The following is a 21,220-nucleotide window of genomic DNA, read 5'->3' as shown; positions in this document are numbered from 1 at the left end:
GGGCAACATCCTCTAACTTCGAGGTTCATGCATGGTGTCAGATGGCTGTGGCCCATTTACAGGCCGTGCATACCTTCCTGGGACCTTCTGTGGTCCTGGAAGGTCTGTTGGGTGACCCATTCGAGCCCCTAGAGTGGATCCCATCCACAAGGAAATTGTATGCACTCAAGTGGTGGCTTTTGTCTTGTGGTGTGAGGAACGTCAGCTAGACCCAGTGAACTGCGCAATAGCTACAGTCCTGGAGTTCGTACAAGAACGTTTCTCAGCAGGGTCGCTCCTTCTACAGTCAGGGTTACTTGGCCGCCGTTTTGGCCAGCCGTGCCACTGTTGATGGAGCCTCTGTGGGGCAACATCCTCTAACTTCGAGGTTCATGCGTGGTGAGGCCCATCTGCAGGCCATGCATACCTTCCTGGGACCTTGCTGTGGTCTTGGAAGGTCTGTCAGGGGCCCCATTTGAGCCCTTAGAGTCAGCCTCTGAGAAGCTTCTGACTCTAAAATTAGCTCTTTTACTGGCCCTGACATCTCTCAAGCGAGTGGGAGGTCTACAAGCTCTCTCTGTTGCCCTTTCCTGCCTTGACTTTACCCCTGGATTAACCAAGGCCTTCCTGTATCCTAGGCCGGATTATATTCCTAAAGTGCCTACATCGGCTGTCCACCCTGTGGGCTTTCTGCCCTCCTCTGTTCCTCACACCAGAACAAGAGAGGATGCACCTGCTGTGTCCAGTAAGGGCTCTCTGTACTTACGTCCACCGCTCCGGCCAGTGGCGTAAGTCGGAGCAGCTACTGGTCTGCTTTGGCAGCGACAGGAAAAGTGATGCTGTGTCAAAGCAGCGCATCTCTACTGGATAGTGGAAGCAATCTCTAGGGCTTACGACACGCGGTCTCGCCACGCCTCTGGGCATAAGAGCTCATTCCACTAGGGTGGTCGCCTCCTCGAAGGCTTTGTCCAAAGGGGTATCCTTGCAGGATGTGTGTGCGGCTGCAGGGCGGTCTACGCCACACACAGTCATTCGTTATTACAGCCTGGATAATAAATTCCACCTCGGGCCCAGGTGTCTTGCAGTGACCCTCAGGCTTGGGTATTTTTGAACATGCCGTACCCTCGGTATGATGGAGTGGGTATTCCCGTTCCCATACTGTTATGCTAAATGCAACGTCGAAGTTCCCTTTGAAAGGGAACGTCGGGGTTACGCATGTAACCCTGTTCCCTGAGAAGGGAACGAGACGTTGCATAGCACTGTCATACCAGGGCAGGCCTGTGAATTGCGTCTTCGCTTCAGATAATAGAGGCTGGCGGCGTGGTTCACAGGTGCCATATATATATCATGCGATGCGCTTAATTGCCACGTCACCTGATCATGGCAGGCCTTTAAGTAGAGGCATGATTTTACACAAGCTTCAGATACTGGTCACGCGCACAAGGCGTTCCCATACTGTTATGCTAAATGCAACGTCTCGTTCCCTTCTCAGGGAACAGGGTTATACATGCGTAACCCCGACGTTTTTGTGTAGGTTTTTTATTTTTTATTACAGGTTGCCTACATTTGGCAGTTAAATTCTTTCATTTTTCTTAAGAAAAATAGTCTATGACTCTTTCTATCTCAATGGATAACTTTTAATGGCCTCTGCAAGCCACTGTAACCATTCACATTAGCTAATCATTGACTCGCTGATCAGGATTTCACGTGTGAATATGTCAACACAGAAGCATCCAGTCATCTCAGACTTCTCAGTCAGTCTCTCCAGGATTTTGTGATCGCAGAAATGAATGCAAAGTCAAGGAAACGGCAGTATTCTGAAGAGCTTTTCAAAATTACCACAGATTTAGGCCAAGACGCGTCATGTGACGTCATCACAACATTCATTCAGCAAAAGCCCTCTTCAATTCATGTGCGTGGAACATGAATACACCTAAAAGTTCTCATTTACCAACGAACATTCCTGCGAAAGAGCATGCACAACAATTTCATGCCATTGCAATTTTTCCAGTTGAAGTAGTTTTCTGCAAAAAAGCACAAAAAACTCTGCGAAAAACTGTATGGCCTGTATCAGTCCAGTATATTCAGTTCACAGATATGTCTGAAGAACTAGAGTAGACTGTCTGGAATTATCATGATTAGTAAATATGGTATATGTCGTCTTGTCTTGAGCTTTGTTCATAAGTGCTATATATTAGAAACTCTACATGTTCAAATACAGAGATGGATGAGGAGTTGGGCAAAATAGAGAAATCAGGGGGTAAGGGGAAGAGAGACTGTTAGAGAAGAGAAAAAAAAACCAAGAGAGAAGAGAAGGGACATTCTTCTGTCTTGCACAGCAGGGCTGAGTGAAAACACAGAGCCTATCAATCGTTCCCATTTAGTTCTAGCCCCATCAGTTTCTCCACATGGAGAGGGCCTCGACACAGCATCATAATAAAATGGGTGAACTGTCACACAGTGCCTTAATGTCTAGGCCAAGGAACACAGCGCTCTCTTGTATGGTGCTGAATGGCGCCCATTGTTGTTGCTACAGCAGTATTAGTGTTAAACAAGAAATGGTCATTATTCTGCTTCCAGTAGTTACTGCTGAAATTGCAATAGGCACAGCATTTTTAAACACATGGTGAAATTGATGAAACAATGCATATAAATACCCCGCATATGGATCAATGTCTGCTGAACCTTTGGTCTGATAACTTTCTCAGACGTACTGTGCAAATGCCAAGGAACTGTTATTGATTTTTTTTTTTTTTTTAAATAAATGCTAACAATACTTTTAATATTTTCATAATCTACCATGCTTAAAGTCTGATTACTTTACCACTCAGAATAAAATTTTCATGTGAGGATCACAACACTCCTGGGCCTCTTTGCTCACGTCATGTACTGTAAAGGACTCAGGGTTAAAGTTCCACTGGTAAGAGAGGCTGTGGTTTCCGTTCACAAATCCCACTGGATCAAAATTCCCTTGTCCAAAACAAACAGATTGCGTTTCCAGTCTACGGCATAGAGACTGTTAATGCTGTTGAGATGAGTCATCGTCTCGTGTGGCTCCCCACAAATCGTGTAATATACCAATGATATTGCCTTGTTAAGTCATGTGCATACAGAGAACCATTGTGGAGCTAATGTTAAATCATAATTAAAATATCCATCTTTGATGCAGGACACTATTTCGATGCTGTCATGTGGTGTAAGGGTAGGCTCTCATTTTACTGCTAATATAAAGGCCTTATTACAGAAAGTAGTATATTTCAGACAGGATAAGTTTACCTAACAATGTCTGTTATGTAACATGTAGTGATTGGTTTGCACAGGATAAACAATCTGTATATCCACAGTTTCTCCCCAATGTGTGCAAGAACATCACACCAAAAGTTAAAGATGGCTTTGGCTGAATGCGCGTTGTGATGATGTCACATGAAACGTCTTTTGGCCCAAATCTGCGGTAATTTAGAAAAATTGCAAACTCCTCTAAATATTGCGACGTTTGCTCTATTTGCCTTCATCTGTGCGATGGTAAAATCCTGGTGGGACTGTTATGGGGAATAAAACACTCTGAGACATGCTTTACATGTCATCAGGCCACATGATACCATTCATTCCTCCGAAAAAGTAGCTTCATCTGTCAATTCAGGAGAGGGTACAGGGGTTAAAAAAACCCCTTCTCTTAAGCACGCTGTTAGGCAATAGCTAGAATATTAGCTCATGAAAACAGCAATGGCTTCTGTCAGCAACAAGCAAAACTGGAAGAGTCCCAAAAATTTTGGAGGTCTGGTGCAAGAGAGCACTCCGGTTTCTTTGTAATTACAACATTGACGACCAGTGAGTGATGGACCAAAATGTTACAGTGTGCTGAATGTGCTAAACATAAGTACAATACACTGGTGCTAACCACACACATGTCCGATATCTCCATTTTGTCTCAGGCTTTGAAATGACATAAAAACACAACCAGGTACACACGTACAGTAAACTCTGGGGTTTTACAGAGAGCAACAAGAATTTTAAGGACTAGCTAACAGCAGAATCCGAAATAAAAAATCCCTGTGCTTCAGACACGTTGCATCACATTAATTAGCCATGTTTCATTTTGTTACTATATAATGCACAGGTTTTGTTTCGTTATATGCTGCCAAGAATCCAAATGGATCACACAGAGACTATACAAACACTTATTACTAAGTCACCTGACAGCTCCAGGGTACTGGGTTACTACCTGTGCGGAGTTTCATGTTCTCCCTGGTGTTTGCTTGGGTTGCCATCCAGGGTGAACTCTCCTGCCTTGCGCTTACTGTTGCGGGGGTTGATGTCGGATCCACCGTGACCCTGACCAGGATAAAGCGGGTATCGTTACACTTCATACACATAACACATAGGTAGGCTTTACTAGTTCTAGGAACCTAACAATTTACCTAAAACCCCCAGGAGCGTTGCTTCTCTGACGAGTCCTTTCCAACAATTGTCTACATTAGTGTCCCCATACTAATGAAAACTCTCTTCTCACAGTTTTGGATGAATTAATCTGGATACTCTGGGTTCCCCACCTCTGCATGTAAAACACATCCAGTCCAAACAGTCCTTGATTTGTTCTTAAACTATTCAGAACAACCCCTGGCATGGGTTGGCTGATGATTTAACCTCTTGAGCACAAAGCATAAATTCAGAATAAATCAAAGTTTGATGTTTGTGAGTTTGCCAAGATGGAAAGTCATTTCCCATCTACATATATATATATATATATATATATATATATATATATATATATATATATATATATATATATATATATATAGTCAGTTTGTAATGTAAAGACAAGCAGTGTTATAAAAGTGTGCAGGATATAAATCGCACTTAAAGCCTGAAAAGTTCTTGTTGCGCCACTGTTAAATGCTGTCTTTGCTCTATCGCTTGACCTTGATAAACAAGCTCTTGTATGATGTAGTACAGTGTGTTACAGTCTGTTGTGGCAACTGTGACATGCCGATATTTTCTTCCAGCACCATGCTTAGATCAGCATCATACCATACACTGGGTTTCATCAGACCATACAATTGTTATGCCTTGCTTCATTTGTATGAATACTGCATCAATACAGTATTGACAGAGATTGCTGATAAACGTGAGAATTTTAATAAAAAATATACCTCAAAGCAAAATGACTTGGAACCCACTTACATACTGCAACATGTCTAAGCTCACTGAAGACAGGTATTGAGTGGTGTTTTGCAAAAACTGTTGTTACATACTGTATAGCCAGATTGCAGAAATGAACATTTACAAATCGAACGTGAAGCACATCAGCACACTCGTTCCGGCTGTGCGTCTGTGTACAGTCAAAAGGCACAGGTTTGCAAACAAAACAAAACAACTGCCAAATAGAAAAACTAATTATCACTAATTTCGCATTCGTTTCTATTTCCAAGAAGCATCCCCTTATAGTTGCCTTCTACAGTCCCTTGTTCACATTGGTGAAGTGTGTTTGTAAGCGAAGGCAGTACACGGCTAATCAAAAGCTTTGCCTTGTTATGGTTTGAGTACAGCTTCACAGACATGATTTGATTAATATGCATAATTAGCAGCGATTGTGCTCTCAGTTGACCTGGGTTTCGCTCTCAGGCAGTTTAATCAACTGTACTAAAATACAACATCCCTAAAGACTCTGTCGGTTATTAAACAGAAAATAGATTTCCATATACATATTGGAAGAGCGTAGAGTGTTACTTTTTACTCCGAGTTTCTACACCGGTATGGATGCTTGTGTTCATTCAAACAGCGTGAAATACTGTGTTCCTTACACATGAAGGAAAGAAATACAGCAGAACAACTGAACAAAAATTTGGATCACCCTGTGCATGCATATTGCATGATTATTGAACCCCAGTGATGACTGTCGTGACTGTCTGCCACAGACGAGGAAGAAATGGAATTCTTTACTACATTTTAAATAAGATTAAATAAAATGATCACTTCAAGAGTGATGATCAAGAAGGCATCTGCATTTGAGTCTAGTAATCGTGTTATCAAGTGCATGTATACCTTCTAAAATCATTCATTTGTAACTGGGCACAAATATACCAGGACAGAGGAAAAAAGAAAAAAAAAGCTTGTCTCTGTCATTGGTGCAATTTTTAATCAGAAGAAATCCCCAAAACAATATTTGCCAGTAAATTCCAGATGATATGTTACCTGCCAAGCTGCATCAAGAAATACATAACGAGATGGAGTTAAGTAAATAAAATAAAATAGCTCAATAAAATAGCTATTTGGTTTCAAAAGTAGTGATGTTATCATAATTCTAATGAAAAGTAATAGTAATACTGATCACATTCTTTTTTTAAATTATTCAGAAAACTCCACCCTAAAACACATATGATGCCAAAGTACGATACCAGTATATTGAAATATTTGTGATGTGTTTAGCTAGGGCTAATTTGTTGATTGGTGCTGTATTTTCAGTATTCCGTCAGAAGTTAGTAGTTGTTATGCTCAGCCATAAGGGATCCAGCACAGGTTTCGCTGTCAGCACCTATAAACAAAAGAGCAAGAGCTTCTTTTCTTAGTGACCATTTTCCATTGACATTCAATTTCACACTAATGAGAAATCCAACACAGAAGTAGTTGAAACTGGACTTAAAGTCCCATAATTCAATTCAGCTATACAATACCGTTGTGCCAAGTTATAGAGTGCTGCACGAATGAGTCCTAAAACCAGGAAATGAGTTAGCATTTTAGAACTTCCGGTCCCATCGTCCCGAAGTCAATGGGATTTTTGAATGGGTTTTTGGGTTAAATGCCTGAAATAAGGTCTATGGTTAACACAAGCTCAAGATATTTTCATGTCTTATTCTATTCAGTTATTCGTGATTTTTTAAAAGCTTTTACATGTCTTGAAAAAGGCATTGCTAACAAGTGGCTAAATGGGACTACAGAGGTTGTCGGGGACATTAAACGTCATCATGCCAAACAGGAAAAACTCATCTACTACAGCTTCATTGTGTTTATACTTGCGCTCTTGCAAACTTTTCCAACTCAAACTTTCCAACTTGTAGATTTCTCAATTTATAGTATTTTCCAATTGTAGTGTTTTTTTTAAAACAAAGATTGAAAGAGTTGTCGTAATCTAAAGTGTCCCGCCTTGTGCCCCATGCTCCTTGGGATAGGCTTCAGGTTCCCCACGACCCTGTAGGATAAGTGGTATAGACAATGGATGGATGGATGGAATTGTCATAAGCTTATCGGTGGTGACGTTGAAGTCATGCGAACAAGGTGTAGTTTGTTTATAGCCAAACTTTAGCTTTTTACATCTGACGATTGTATTTAGGCTTCAAAATTCATAAAAGTTGTGTTCATTTGTGAAGATTATCTTGATGAACAAAAAGTGTAAGTATCATAAACTTTTGTTGGTCACAGAGCTTATTTTCTGCAATAATTCAAAAGACAACTGAAAAATCATTTTGGCTTTTTGTCGAGGGAACTAGCGTGATGCTAACTTCTGGGTCGGCCTAGAAAAAGACGTCATCCCTGCACCACTCTATTCAGCTTGGCTTGCCAAAAGATTTGGCTTGGCAAGTTAGAGATCTACAAGAACTATGAGATGACAAGCATGATGGCATGATGGCACTGACAGTAGTATTAGCATGAAGAATAAAAACTGCAACAACAAAAAAAAACAGTTTTTGGAATTTGCAAAATATTCCATACTCACATTGTATATTTCATACACTTAAAGAAAAAAAAACATTTTCTTTAAGTGTATGAAATATATTTAGTATACAGTATATGCAATAATCAGATTTATACACATTATAGTGGTTGATACTGTACTGGAATGTCAGGGATTTTCCCACTTACACTAATAGCACTGTTCAAAGCTTTTTATCTATTGTGCTATCCTCTGACTGGGTTGGTCAGCTAAAGAAGCCATGGTGCCTTTTAAACATACTCGTATTACACAGAGCCACATTGTACGAGGCCTGGAGACTTATCCACACCCCGAATCACATTACACAACATGTGTGGACGTTTTCGGCTGGAGGGGGATGATTGGAACAACACCACGCGTCTCTCTCCAAGCTGTGGAGTAAAACGGCAGGCCCCATGACGAGAGGCAGCTGACCGGATGGAACAGCTGAGAGCCCCTCTACCACCCCCAGATAACCACAAGATTTTTCCTCCCTCTTTCTTCCTCTCCGTCTTTATCCTTTTCCTGCCTCACTGACAGGCAAGAAACAGTGAAGGGGGACCCAAGAGAGGAAGATAGTGTGTGTCAACAGTCTACTCCTTATTTAGTCAGACTGTCTCAGGAGGCAAGCAGTGCTCCTATAGGGAGCCGTCAGGAACAGCTGATACACTGCAACAGAGATTCAGTTACAAAGCACATCTAAATGAAACGCTGCTTCAGTTTTACCTAAACACCCCTCCCCCCCAAACTCTTTACCAGTCTTTTCAGCTACAGCTGCAGTCCTTCGGTCCTTCTCCAAGAAATTGATAACCTCCGAAGTGCAGAAGTGCCTGAGAAGCAGAGTTCAGCACTTCCTCACTGCCTCGGTGCTGTTCAGCATGCTGTTGCCTGCAGTATTTGGGATCGAACTCTTGTCTGCATTAGTACAGGAGGCTAAATTTAGCAGCAAGATTAGTAGTCGTGCCAGTAGGTATAAGACATGACTGAGTTGATCTGAATTTCTGACGTGCTCTGTAGCCTCACGCAGCACATAGTCACACATCAATTATGTCTCTAATTTTTCAAGATTATACCACATGCTGCCAAGGGATACAATAATGCTTGACATAATGACATGATCTGCAGGGAAGTTTCATTTTACTGCTGTGTCTCACCAGCCCTGTGGAGCTTTTAGCATTTCAGCTCGTTACTACTGCACATTAGTGGGGGATATTTAAATTACTGTATTGCCTTTTACAGGCATTGAGATAGAGTCAATACCCAGAGTGAAACCTCTAGGGAACATGGAGACAGCATAGTGTGTAGTTAAAAAGACAGGAAAGTTCTCAGCTGACACAATTGTTTCTTTGTTTGTTGACAGCAAAGGCAAAAAAAAAAGAAAAGGGGAAAAAAGGGAGGAAAAAAAAGCATGGATGTGTCTGGTCATTTTCCTCTTAATTGTAGCAAAACAACTGCCCTCTTATCCCTTCATCAACCACAAGGATGCATATTGTTTACACACACACACGCACACACACACAATGCCCTTCCATATAACACTTTTAAAACTAAACATCTTCAACTATCAACAGCGGTCTCATTCCAAGTCCAGCCCATTTCCAGCCTCTACAGCTGGCTAAACGGTCAATTCTGAGAAGATAACATGTTTCATCAACAGTGGTTTTGGTTTACTTTAAACATTTCGGAAAACACTTGGCATTACTGTCAGAAAAATGTTTTATCACTCCCTCCCTAACCAAACTATTCTCAGTTATGAAAGCAGAACAGAGTGAAAGGATTAAAGAGTTTTCCCTAAAGCGGATCAGAGTTAACAGTGTCGAATAACAATTCTATTCATTTGGAATTCAAGAAAGACAAAGAAGTTGTCATTATAGCTCCAGGTGTTATTCACGGCTCTCGTGAGACAGGAGCTGACTCCGGCTCTTTTCCCGAACGTTGCACTAAGCCCTGTTAGTCTGCATTTAGTCACGTTGATAAAATGTAGAACTTTTCCAGGTGATATTGATGATCCTTTGAGACACAGTATCTTTTCATCTGTCTGTATAGTTTGTGTTTCTTTCAATCCTTTTTGCTACAGTGTAAATTACAACAATTTCAGAAGCAGTCATTTATTAGTTCATTATTAGTTCTGCTGACATTCCCAAAAAGGCTGTATTATTCTAGCATATGTACAGCATGTTAAACAAGAAACTGTCTAGCTATTATTAGCTGTTATTAGCTGTTATTAGCTATTATTAACTATTATTAGCTGTTATTAGCTGTTATTAGCTATTATTAGCTAGGTTGTAGCCTCTCTCGTGTTTAAATCGCCCTCCTGAGTAAACCTGCAGTATCTACCTGGCTGACTTGCTGTTGCAGATACTCAGCTTAACTCTGTCTTAAGCAACTTTGTCATTAACACACACTTACTAGGAAAATATCGTTTTTGTGGTCCATGACATTAACGTTAAATGATTGTTTTGTGTTTTTTTTTTGTCCTTGCACACCATTTGTTTTCAGTGTGCAAATCCAAAATGACGAAACATGGTGCGTTGCGGTGCAGTGGAAGCTACTGTATATTGTCAAAGAGCCAAGAGAGTGCTCAGCACACACCCTTGTTTCTTTACTGACAGCATAAGCATAAAAAGCATGGTGTGTTTGGCTATTTTCTTCTTAGTCATGGCAACACAACTGTCCTATTATCCCCTCATCACCCACCAGGATGTATACTGTTTCTACACCACTTGTCTTCAATGTGCAAGTACAAAGTGATGAGACAGAGAAGATCACCTGTGCATTTAAATCATAGATGACGTGATTTTTAATAAAAAATAGATGCACTTAACAACCAAAAGCAATCTGTATTCAACAGTGTAACCAGTAGGTACTGGCGGCTCCTCCACAGGGGCAGGTGGGGCACAGCCCAACCATATAAGCCTTTCAACAAATCTTAATCTTCATAAAGTCCTCATTCCTCCATAGATTTTAAGTGTCCAGTGAAAATATAAGTCAATGTTCTATTGATTTGGTCACCTTTATAGATGTTGCATAATTGTGGGGCAGCACACTCACTGCCCCTTTTTAGAGCCATAGAGAGCCATATTTTCAAGAATGGGAACTACAGTAATGACTTACAGGGGCTTACTGGGGCAAGATTCTCTCGTTCTATGAAAGTGTTGTTTGTGAGTGGAGGAGGAGCAGCAGCCAGGACAGTTACTGATGTTAGCTTTTCTATATCCGTCTAGCACATGGTGACAATGACGACAGGAACCACATCTGCTCTATCAAACACAGCTAAATTATTCTTTAAAAGTCCATTTGATAGTAGGTTATCAAAATGAACAGTCTTTTTCGTGCACAGTTTTCAGTCCTTCCCCTGATTTAGAAAGGATGTGATTAGCATGTTTAATCTACACTATTATCTAGCAATTTCACTAACTAGCTAGGATGTGAATGTGTCTTTGGAGTGCAATTATTAGCAATCAGAGACTATGAAGCACCAGTTGCACCACGGTTAGCCGAGATTGAAAAATGCGTGCATCGAAAAGATCGACGAGATAAACGAGGCAAATTAAATCAGTGAGGTATCAGTGTTATATCAGACATGTTTACTTTGATCAACTAAGGGAATTGTACTGTTTGGCTTTTTCTTAGCCTGTTCCTCAGGGCTTGGGGAGCTGGCATTTAGACCCGACTACATCCTTCTGTTCTGTCACTGAAAACTGGTGTATGTCATTTGTTCATTTAAGACTCAACTGCCTATTACAGGGTTACTCAAAAATAATAATATTTTTTAGCCAGTAGCCCATAGCTTCAGTCTCAACGTGAAATAGTTTGAGATAGGGCTGGACGGTTATTCGAAAAGTAATCGAAACCGAAATTTAGAACCTCTACCTGATGTAATTTGCTCTTGTCGGTTATTTTGTTTTTTTTTTGTTTTTTTTTAATCCTGTCATTACTTTCCCCTGAAAAACATACTACCACGTGTGTAGTCACGTGACTCCGCCCCATCCAGTCAGCGGCATGGAAGCAACATGGAGGTGAACTCTAACACTGAGTCAACTGAGCAACAGGAGCAGCTTATACCACAGAAAAACGCGGTGTCCCTCGTTTGGACGCATTTTGGCTTCAGTAAAGACGACACCGAACAAAATGACTTCAAATGTAAACATTGCAGAAAAACCGTTTCAGCGACCAAACGTAATACCACCAATCTGTTTCAACACTCGGAGCACAATCACGTAACCGAATATGAACAGTGCATTGCTTAAAAAAAAGAGAGACTGACAAACTGCCCAGCAACAAGAGTCTCCAAAAAGCAGGTGTCAATAACACAAGCATTTAAAGAATGCTACACAATATGAAAAGGATTCAAGAAGATGGAAAGAAGTAACTGATGCCATTTGTTACTACATCGCAAATGATATGGCTCCCATAGCAACAGTGGGTTTAAACACCTCATTAAAACTCGACAGAAGATACACTGTGCCATCGCAACCATATTTTACCCAAACTGCGCTGGCTAACATGTACAAAACAAGTCATAAAAAGATAGCTACTGAACTGAAGGCTGCACTTTACAGCTACATCTGATCTCTGCTCAAGTAGGACGACTGTTTATATAGTTTAATAGTTTGTGTTTCCTTCAATTATTTTAAAACCATAAAGATAAGAAATGCACGCTTTCATTAGAAAAAAATATCCCACCTTTAATAGTTGACCATATTTACAGTATAAACTTTGTCAGTAAACTATGTGGGCAGAAAAAATAAAAATAAATAAATAATCGTTCATTAATCGTAATGGAGGTAAAATGTTCAATTAATCGAGGTTTAGATTTTAGGTCATATCGTCCAGCCGTAGTTTGAGGCTATGTTATTTAATGTCGTTCTGCCCCACATAAATCTATGGTCACAAGCTTCTGCTGTCAGTTGGATGTATTCAGTAATCTCCACAAAAACATAACCTCATGCTAGAACACACATGCTTGTCGAAGAATACTATGAAGCTACTACAAGTTGGCACAGCAACAAAAACAATGGGTTTTGTTGTTCCCCTTACAAAAAAAAAACCCCTACAGGAATCCTGCAGGAATATCATGCAGATATCCTACAGGACTTTCAGCTCATTTTCCTGTAGAAATCCCAGAAAATGAGCAGGTCTATTTAAAACACACACTTACTGTGGAACTATTCTACACGACATGACGTGTGCTTGTATCCTGTATGATACATCGAGGGGAAACACGACGGTCGGCGACAGTTGAATTTGTGCGTTCGAATACCTGTGTGACTACGGTGCCAAAGAGTGACGTCATCTCAGTGAATCGAATGTTTTCTCGAAAAAGATTCGTTTACTGGCATCTTTTTTTTATGCGTGTGAATGACTCACTGAATCAATGACTCAACCGATTCAATTACTCAACCGAGTCCTTCATGACTAAAGTATTTTATTTCTGCAGGAGGTGTGCAGCAGGATTTTTCCCTTGTGCATTTTTCTATTGTTCTGAAGGCTTCATTTTAAAACCTATAGGACTATCCTGCACGGTTTGTCAGTGTGTCCTGCAGCATTTCATTATTCCTACAAGATACCAGCAGACATCCTGCCGAAAAATGAAAATCCTGCAGGATTCCAGTAGCGTTTTTTTTATTTATTAATTTTTTTGTAAGGGCAAGGTTTTTTAATATTCATATTCATATATTCATTTCTTTACATTTATTCATTCATTCATTCAAGAGGTAGGTCTTCAGTTTACCCAGTATGGGTAAAATACCCATGTATTTTATTTGCAATTCCTAAATATAGATGAACTCATCATTATCATGTGGCTTCTTTTACAGTAAATATTACAGTATCTGGCAGACAGCACTTGTTGGGGTTGTACGATACAGCTGGGCAGGTAAGTCACAAGTCATTACATCATTTACATGAATCACTTGTGTAGCACGGTGCATGAAAACATATAAAGTATTCTCAAAGCCCAGAATTTCACTAATAACGTATACAGTATATTCAGACCTAAGGAAGGGCATGTTTTGTTAGACATGCGCATTTTGCAAAAGACATTTGGACAGTTTTGACATGCTGATAAATGACCTTAGCTGTTTCTCTAATAGATCACTCTGGGCTGGTTCCCTTCATCGTCTAACTGTTATTGGTGGTTTTATTGCTTTGTATCAAATAACTCAATATCTCCAATGTAAATTAGCTTCTTCAGATGGCTTATAATAGGGAACACATGAGAAAGGCGCACACAATATTATGCAGCCTACATCCATCTGGAAGAGAGGGAAGCTGTCAGGTGTTATCGACTCAAACTGCTGCGTGCTTGTTGGCTACAGTCTGCAAATACCGTAATGGGAGACCTAATACAACAAGCAGCACATATTCACTGGATGGGATGATAGCAGGAACAAAAATGCTGATTAAGTATTAATTCTACAAATGAGGTCCAAGCTGGGATCTACAGGCAGGCAACAAATTAAAAGCAACAGGTATAATGTAGCGGGGGGAAAAAACAATGTCTTATTAAGTTGTTTGTCTACGACAACCTATCAAAACACCTTTGCGTAGATTTTACACATCTCTATAACGGTACTGGAGGGATGAATATCATTCTTTCAAAAGACATTCCCTGACTTGGTGTTTGGATGATACACTTGGTGTACACATCACGTTTTTTCCATCAGTGGTTTCCATCCTGAGCTCCAAAATCCAAACATATCTCTACCATATTTCTGTACAAACAATTGAAATGCTTTTATTCATAGAGCTGCTGTTATTTATATAGCCCGTGATGTTTGTGCAATATGTACAGGGCAGCATATACACTCAGTCAGCACTTTATTAGGAACATCTGTACACCTACTCATTCATGCAGTTATCTAATCAGCCAATAAAAATAAGACATATAAAGTGAGCGGCAGTTCTGCGGACGAAAATGCCTTGTTGATGAGAGTGGTCATGGGAAATGGCCAGACCGGTTCGAGCTGACAGAAAAGCTACAATAACTCAGATATCCACTCTGTACAATTGTGGTGAGCAGAAAAGCCTCTCAGAATGCACATGTCGAACCTTGAGGCGGATGGGCTACAATAGCAGAAGACTGTGAAGAAGAAGAAGAGTGTTTTCTTGGCACACTTTGGGCCTGTTAATACCAATCATCGCTTGAATGCCTCAGCCTATTTGACCATGTGCATCCCTTCAATTTACCCATCTTCTAATGGTTACTTCCAGCATGATAATTCACCATAAAGGGGGGTTAGGTGGGTAGGGGTATAGACCATGCCGGTAAAGACCATGCCCATCTGTGTACGAAGTCGGATATGAATATCTGACTATTTTAAGGACTAAACAGATACAGATAAAGCCAGTGCATTACACCCCTAATATACATGTATGATTTTCATACTCCTTAACCCTTGTACCTTGTGGATGGGACAGATCGCTCCCATCAACATAGAAATGTTTCATCATAGGACAAAAGAGATCAGTCAGAATAACTTTGTATTGATTTGCAGTGACTCTAAAGGGGACAAGTGGACCCAAACCATGCCAGCAAAATTCTCTTCACAGCATAACAGAGCTAGCATTTTTTCCTTAATCACCCGCCTGTAGCTCTTGTTCAAAGTTTATTTCCACATGGTATTATTAATCGTCACAAGACATTATATGGTTTCTCATATGAAAGAATATTGGACCACTGTTTGGAGTTTGAAGACACTGGCTAATTAGGTTTTCCTAATAAAGTGAACGTACATCCATGTAACTAACTTCACTGCAGTAGAAATAACAGAAACCGATCACAATCATGTGGCAGCAGTGCAATGCAAACAATCATGCAGATACAGGTCAAGAGCTTCAGTTAATGTTCACATTAACTCTGACTCTGATTGTGACATGGATGTTGGTGTCAGAGCTCATCTGGTTTGAGTATTTCAGAGACTGCGGATCTCCTGGGACATAACAGCCTCTAGAGTTTACATAGAATGGTGCGAGAGAAAAACATTGAGTGAGTGAGAGTTCTGTGGATGGAAGCACCTTATTGATAAGAGAGGTCAGATGAAAACATCCAGATTGGTTTGACCTGCCAGGAAGGATATGGTAATTCATATAATCGCTCTTTATAGAACCGTGGTGAGCAGAAAAGCATCTCAGCATGCACAAAACATCGAACTTTGAGGTGGATGAGCTACAATAGCAGAAGACCACATCAGGTTCCACTCCTGTCAGCCAAGAACAGAAATCTGAGTCTGTCATGGGCACAGACTTAAGCCCTGTTCACACCAACATGATTTTCACAGCATGAAAAACGGTCCGTTTAACGCCCCAGTGGCTGTCAGTGGGAGTGTTTTCACACCCAGGTGTAAAACGTGTGGTGTCAAAGCGGCAATTTTTTTTAACGTCGTGGGGTTCTGGGGTTTTTTTACGAAGCGCATCAAAAACCGGCCAACCAATGAGATTTGTGCTTTCATAAACATGCTCGGAGCCGCTGAACTTCAACTTGATGGCGCTCAAATTCAAGACTGTCTTACTGACGAAAAAGAAGATTCCAGCACCCACCATTTTACTGAGTGCATAAGTGACACACCCGAAATAAAATGCTCACTGCTGATAAATCCTTCTGCCTACACACATAAACAAGGTGTCATCTGAAAGCACCAGATTCAAAGTTACACACTTAATACTATAAATACGAGTATTTATTATGTTGTGACAATTTTTTGACCACACTGCAAGCATATATTCTAAGTGATCCATTTAATTCTTTCAGTGTTGCTTTCTACACTAAATAGCATTGTTTGTTTCTTTGTCTCTTCTCTGCAAATGATAATCCGCTGATTGATAGTCCATTGTATTTATTTTGCACCTGGCATATATATGCATATAAGTATTCTCGACCTCTTATTCAAATAACTAAGTGTCCCATTATTGCGTCGTTGTATTATCATATTAACCACGAAAAAGACTATTCTTAGTCAACAATTTGCAGGAACATTAACATTTTTAGGCACAACAATAGTTTCCTTATACCCACCCCCTCCCAAAAAAAGATAAAAATAATAATAATAATCTGGATCTTCCCATAAGTATGTGAATGCTATTGCTGTGACTTTGATATAATTCAAATCATTACTAATTTAAAAAGAGTATATTGTTTAAAATGAGAACTTTAAGGATTTAGCTTTAAAGAAGTATTTGTTGCAGCGGCCAAATCACCAAATACCTTACATTTCACAAAAGTGCATACGTGCTTTAGCAAGTTCACAAAAAGTGTGTGAACGGCTCAAAGACATAAATACTGTCTCACTTATTCTTTCTCAGTGATAAGCGGGTGTCAAAAACAGAAAGTTGTGCAGTGCCACCTTGTGTTCCAGGGTAATTCTGCTTTTCAATAAGCGCCGTCTACTGTCAGGGAGTGATATTTACACTCTCATTCAGCACATCGCTCCTGTTTAACGCCTGGGTGTGAACACAAAAACACACACTGCGAAAACCGTCCCTGTGTGAACAAGGCTTTACCCAAAACGGACAGTTGAAGATTGTTTTTTTTCTAATCACCTGTTATTTTTCCAGTCGTCCACTGTCCAGTTTGGGTGAGTCTGTGCCCGTGATAGCCTCAGATTCATGGTTTTGGATGACATGAGTGTGACCTGACACGGTTTATGTGCAAGCCAAATCTTGTCCTATCCAAAACTAGGAGATTTTAAATCTCAACTTGATTTAAAACTCAACTGGGTGTAATACCATTTAACATCTGTAGCATGTAGTCATAGAAACCAAACATTCCCACAGTTCATTAAGCAGTTCTCATGCAGCTAATATCTGTGGTGAGGGAGTAGACAACAGTCAGACCCCGTGCCTATGACGTCTGCTGTGCAGACACACTGATTTTCCTCCATGTGCTGCGCTGCACTGAGCAAACGAGGATTGTGTTTTTCACAGGGCTCTTCTCTGATAATGGTCACTTACTCTGAGATCAATTGCACTTGAGCAGTGAAGGGTCTGGCTCTCATCATGAAAAACTGGTATTAGCACAGTGCTCTCATGTTGCCATGTAAAATAAATTTGAAAAAAAGTGTTGCAAACATGTTTGTGTATTTAGATTTAGAGATTTGCATACACCCCGGCCACTATATTAGGAACACCTTTTACACCTAATCACTCATGCAGTAACCCAATCAACCAAACATGTGGCTACAGCACAGTGTATAAAATCATGCAGATACAGGTCAAGAGCTTCACTTAATGCTCACATCAAACATCAAAATGGGGAAAATATGTGATCTTGGTGATTTTGACCTTGACATGATTGCTGGTGCCAAAAGGGTTGGTTTGAGCATTTCAGAAACTGCTGATCTTCTGGGATTTTCACACACAGCAGTCTCGAGTTTACACAGAATGGTGCAAAAAAACAAAGAAAAAACATCCAGTGAGCAGCAGTTCTACAGATTGGTGATGAGAGAGGTCAGAGGAGAATGGCCAAACTGGTTTATGCTGACTGGAAGGCTACTAAAATAACCACTTTTTACAAGTATTGTGAGCAGAAAAGCAGAACACACCGAACCCTGAGGTGGATTGACTACAACCGCAGAAAACCACATTGAGTTCCAGCCAAGAGCAGGAATCTGAGGAAACAGTGGCCACAGGTGCGCTGAAACTGGGCAAGATTGGCAAAATGTTGCCTGGTCTGTTTCCAGTCTTCATCTGTCCATTTTCACTTCAGTTTCCGGTGGGTTGTCAACTCATACGTTGCCAGATTTCAGCAAAAATCACCAACAAAGTGTTTCTTCTTTTTCTAAGTTTTTGTGTGGGGAGAAAAATAAATAAATAAAATCATATTTCTGTTACATGTCAGGTCTAGACAAAATACAAAATACGTAATCAGAATACAAGGATATAAATGTTTTGAGCACTAAAGAGATATACCCCTAATCTGCATGATTTTAAGCATCGCATTTCTTCCACATGATTGGCTGGTTGGATAATTGCATCATATTTAAGTTGCCAGTGTGTACATATAGAGGGAATCCAGCATAGCCAAAGGTTTAGGAAAAGGAATTTTCTAATTGTACAATGCATTGTGTAGAATATATTTCATTTTCACCTTTCTCTTGTACTGTAAGGTTTTTCAACAGTAGACATGCTTTGAATGAAAAATGGATTTCACTTCTTGTCATCTCCTGTTTGAACGTCTGTCGTTACAGGAAGACTACAACCAGCTGCGGCCCCTTTCCTACCCCAACACTGACGTGTTCCTCATCTGCTTCTCCGTGGTGAACCCGGCCTCATATTACAATGTGCAGGAGGAGTGGGTTCCCGAGCTCAAGTCCTGCATGCCTCATGTGCCATACATCCTCATAGGCACACAGGTGAGTACCACGTATGCGATTTTCTTTTACAATTTTGTATATACCATGTATATATTTATATTTAGTATGACCTCACTGGAAAGTTTCACTGTGTGTATCACTCCGCTCGTCTGTGTTCGCCATATAAAATTCCACTTCTTAGTTCGAAACGGTTATTACAGCGGTCTTAAGGACGTCATCAGTGTACATGGTAAATGTTATATTTCAGGAGTATAACTTTTGATTAAATTGTCAAAGCTCATCAGGTGAAGATGAAAAGGAAGAAGGGATGCCAGATGTGGGCTCGTGCCTCATAATATTGATATGTGGGGGGAATGTACAGTCATGTGAAAAAATAAGTACACCCCATGGAAATTGGCTTTTTTGACATATTTGTACAAGCAAACATTTGGTCCTCTTTGAAACAGCGCCTATTAATAAAGTTGATATACTTGAACAAAACCACGAGGAAAAAAATCTTTTTTTAATAATTTATTCAACAGACATATCATCAGATGTGATATTCTTCTGTGGAAAAAGTAAGTACACCCTTGTCCTCAGAAGCTAGTATTGCCCACTTTAGCAGAAATTATTTCTTGTAGGAATTTTGCATAATTGTCCACAAGGCTTGCTGGAATCTTTGACCACTCTTCCATGCAATATTCTTTCAGTTGCAAGATGTTTGAGGGTTTTCTTGCATGTACTGACTGTTCCAAATCCCCCACAATATTTCAATGGGATTCAAATCTGGGCTTTGACTAGGCCATTCCATAACCCTCCATTTCTTCTTTTTGGGGCATTCATTGGTGGATTTGCTAGTGTGCTAAGGATCCCGTTGAAAGGATAATGGGCAGATGGTTACACATGATCTTAAAGCACTATTTGATATGATGTAGAATTCATAGTTGAATTAATGAATGCAAGTTGTCCAGTCCCTGAGGCAGCGAAGCAACTCCAAACCATAACATTTCCACCACCGTGCTTCACAGTTGGTATGAGGTGCTTCCCCTGAAAAGCTGTCTTTGGTCTGCGCCAAACATGTCTGCTGTTACTGTGGCCAAACAACTCTATCTTTGATTCATCTGTCCAGAGCACATTATTCCAATGTGTGTACTGAACCAGACTGAGAGATTAAAGGCTCAGGAAACCTTTGCAGGTGTTTTGAGTTAATTATCTGATTAGAGCTCTTCTCAGGTCGACATTTCTCTATTATAAATTCTTTATTCTAATATTTTGAGATACTGGATTTTTGATCTCCATGAGCTGTAAGCCGTAATCATCAAGATTAAAACAAAAAAAGGCTTGAAATATTTCACTTTATGTGTAATGAATCTAGAATATATGAAAGTTCCACTTTTTTAATTAAATTACAGGGGAAAAAAGAACTTTTCCACAATATTCTATTTTTTTTTTTTTTTTAGATGCACCTTTTATATTTTGTACTTTCAGTTAGACAGATTGTGTAAATGAAATAGTAAAAATCCCAATTAAGTCAATTGCAGTTTCAGGTCCAACAAAATGTGGAGGTTTTCTGTTTTCAAAAAGTTTTCAGGTACTGCCAAACAGTGCCAAGCATGCTATAGGACTTGTGCAGTATTCCCCATGACCGAGTAAAAAAGTAGATGTTAAATAAAAGGTCTTCATTGCTGTAATACTGAAATCTGGATTTACAGATGCTTTACAGGCCTCAATCTGGCCTTGAAATTTCTGTCAGCTACAGATGATCAGTGTGTCTAAAACATAACTGCTGCCTACTAAGGTAGAAAGTCTTTGAGTCATGTCCAGATGAAATGTTGGTACAGAATGCGGTCCTGCATATCCCAGAATCCTGTGCATCAGCAGACTGTAAAACTTGATGTGAAAACCGTGACAGAGGGCAGTGTATATGTTATTTACAATTACGATTTTTATTTGTGACTTGTAAGGGCTAACAAATCTTGCAATTTCCTTACAGGTGGCTTCAAAGCTATTTAGGCACTGCATTATTAGACAACTGACTTACCTTTATGTTTTTTCAAATTAAAAATGTTTGCAGTTTAATGGTAGAAAGAATGGTTGCTCTCTGGAGACCATGATATCTGGTTTCATAGAAACAAAAGGCCTCGTTCACGCAAAGAACTAAGAAGCACTGGTGCTCTAAATCAGGGGTCGTCCACTGGCAGACTGATGTCCGAATGCGGACCCATTTCTGCAGTATTTCAGTATTTGAACAGGTTGAATCAAA

The 21,220-nt window shown here is 40.1% G+C and overlaps 1 protein-coding gene across 1 annotated transcript in view; it reads left to right on the top strand.

The window, feature by feature from the left end:
• Positions 1 to 21,220, top strand: part of rhoj (ras homolog family member J) — a 32,777-nt gene that overhangs the window by 7,406 nt on the left and 4,151 nt on the right. Inside the window, exons 2-3 of the mRNA XM_053614784.1 lie at positions 13,486 to 13,544; positions 18,853 to 19,017. Of these exons, the coding sequence (XP_053470759.1) occupies positions 13,486 to 13,544; positions 18,853 to 19,017 (224 nt within the window). The remainder of the gene's footprint in view (positions 1 to 13,485; positions 13,545 to 18,852; positions 19,018 to 21,220) is intronic.

The sequence above is a fragment of the Ictalurus furcatus genome, chromosome 25 (genome assembly GCF_023375685.1).
Source record: "Ictalurus furcatus strain D&B chromosome 25, Billie_1.0, whole genome shotgun sequence".
Classification (NCBI taxonomy): domain Eukaryota; kingdom Metazoa; phylum Chordata; class Actinopteri; order Siluriformes; family Ictaluridae; genus Ictalurus; species Ictalurus furcatus.
Note: the sequence above shows the minus strand (reverse complement) of the source record. Positions and strands in the feature narration are given on the sequence as shown.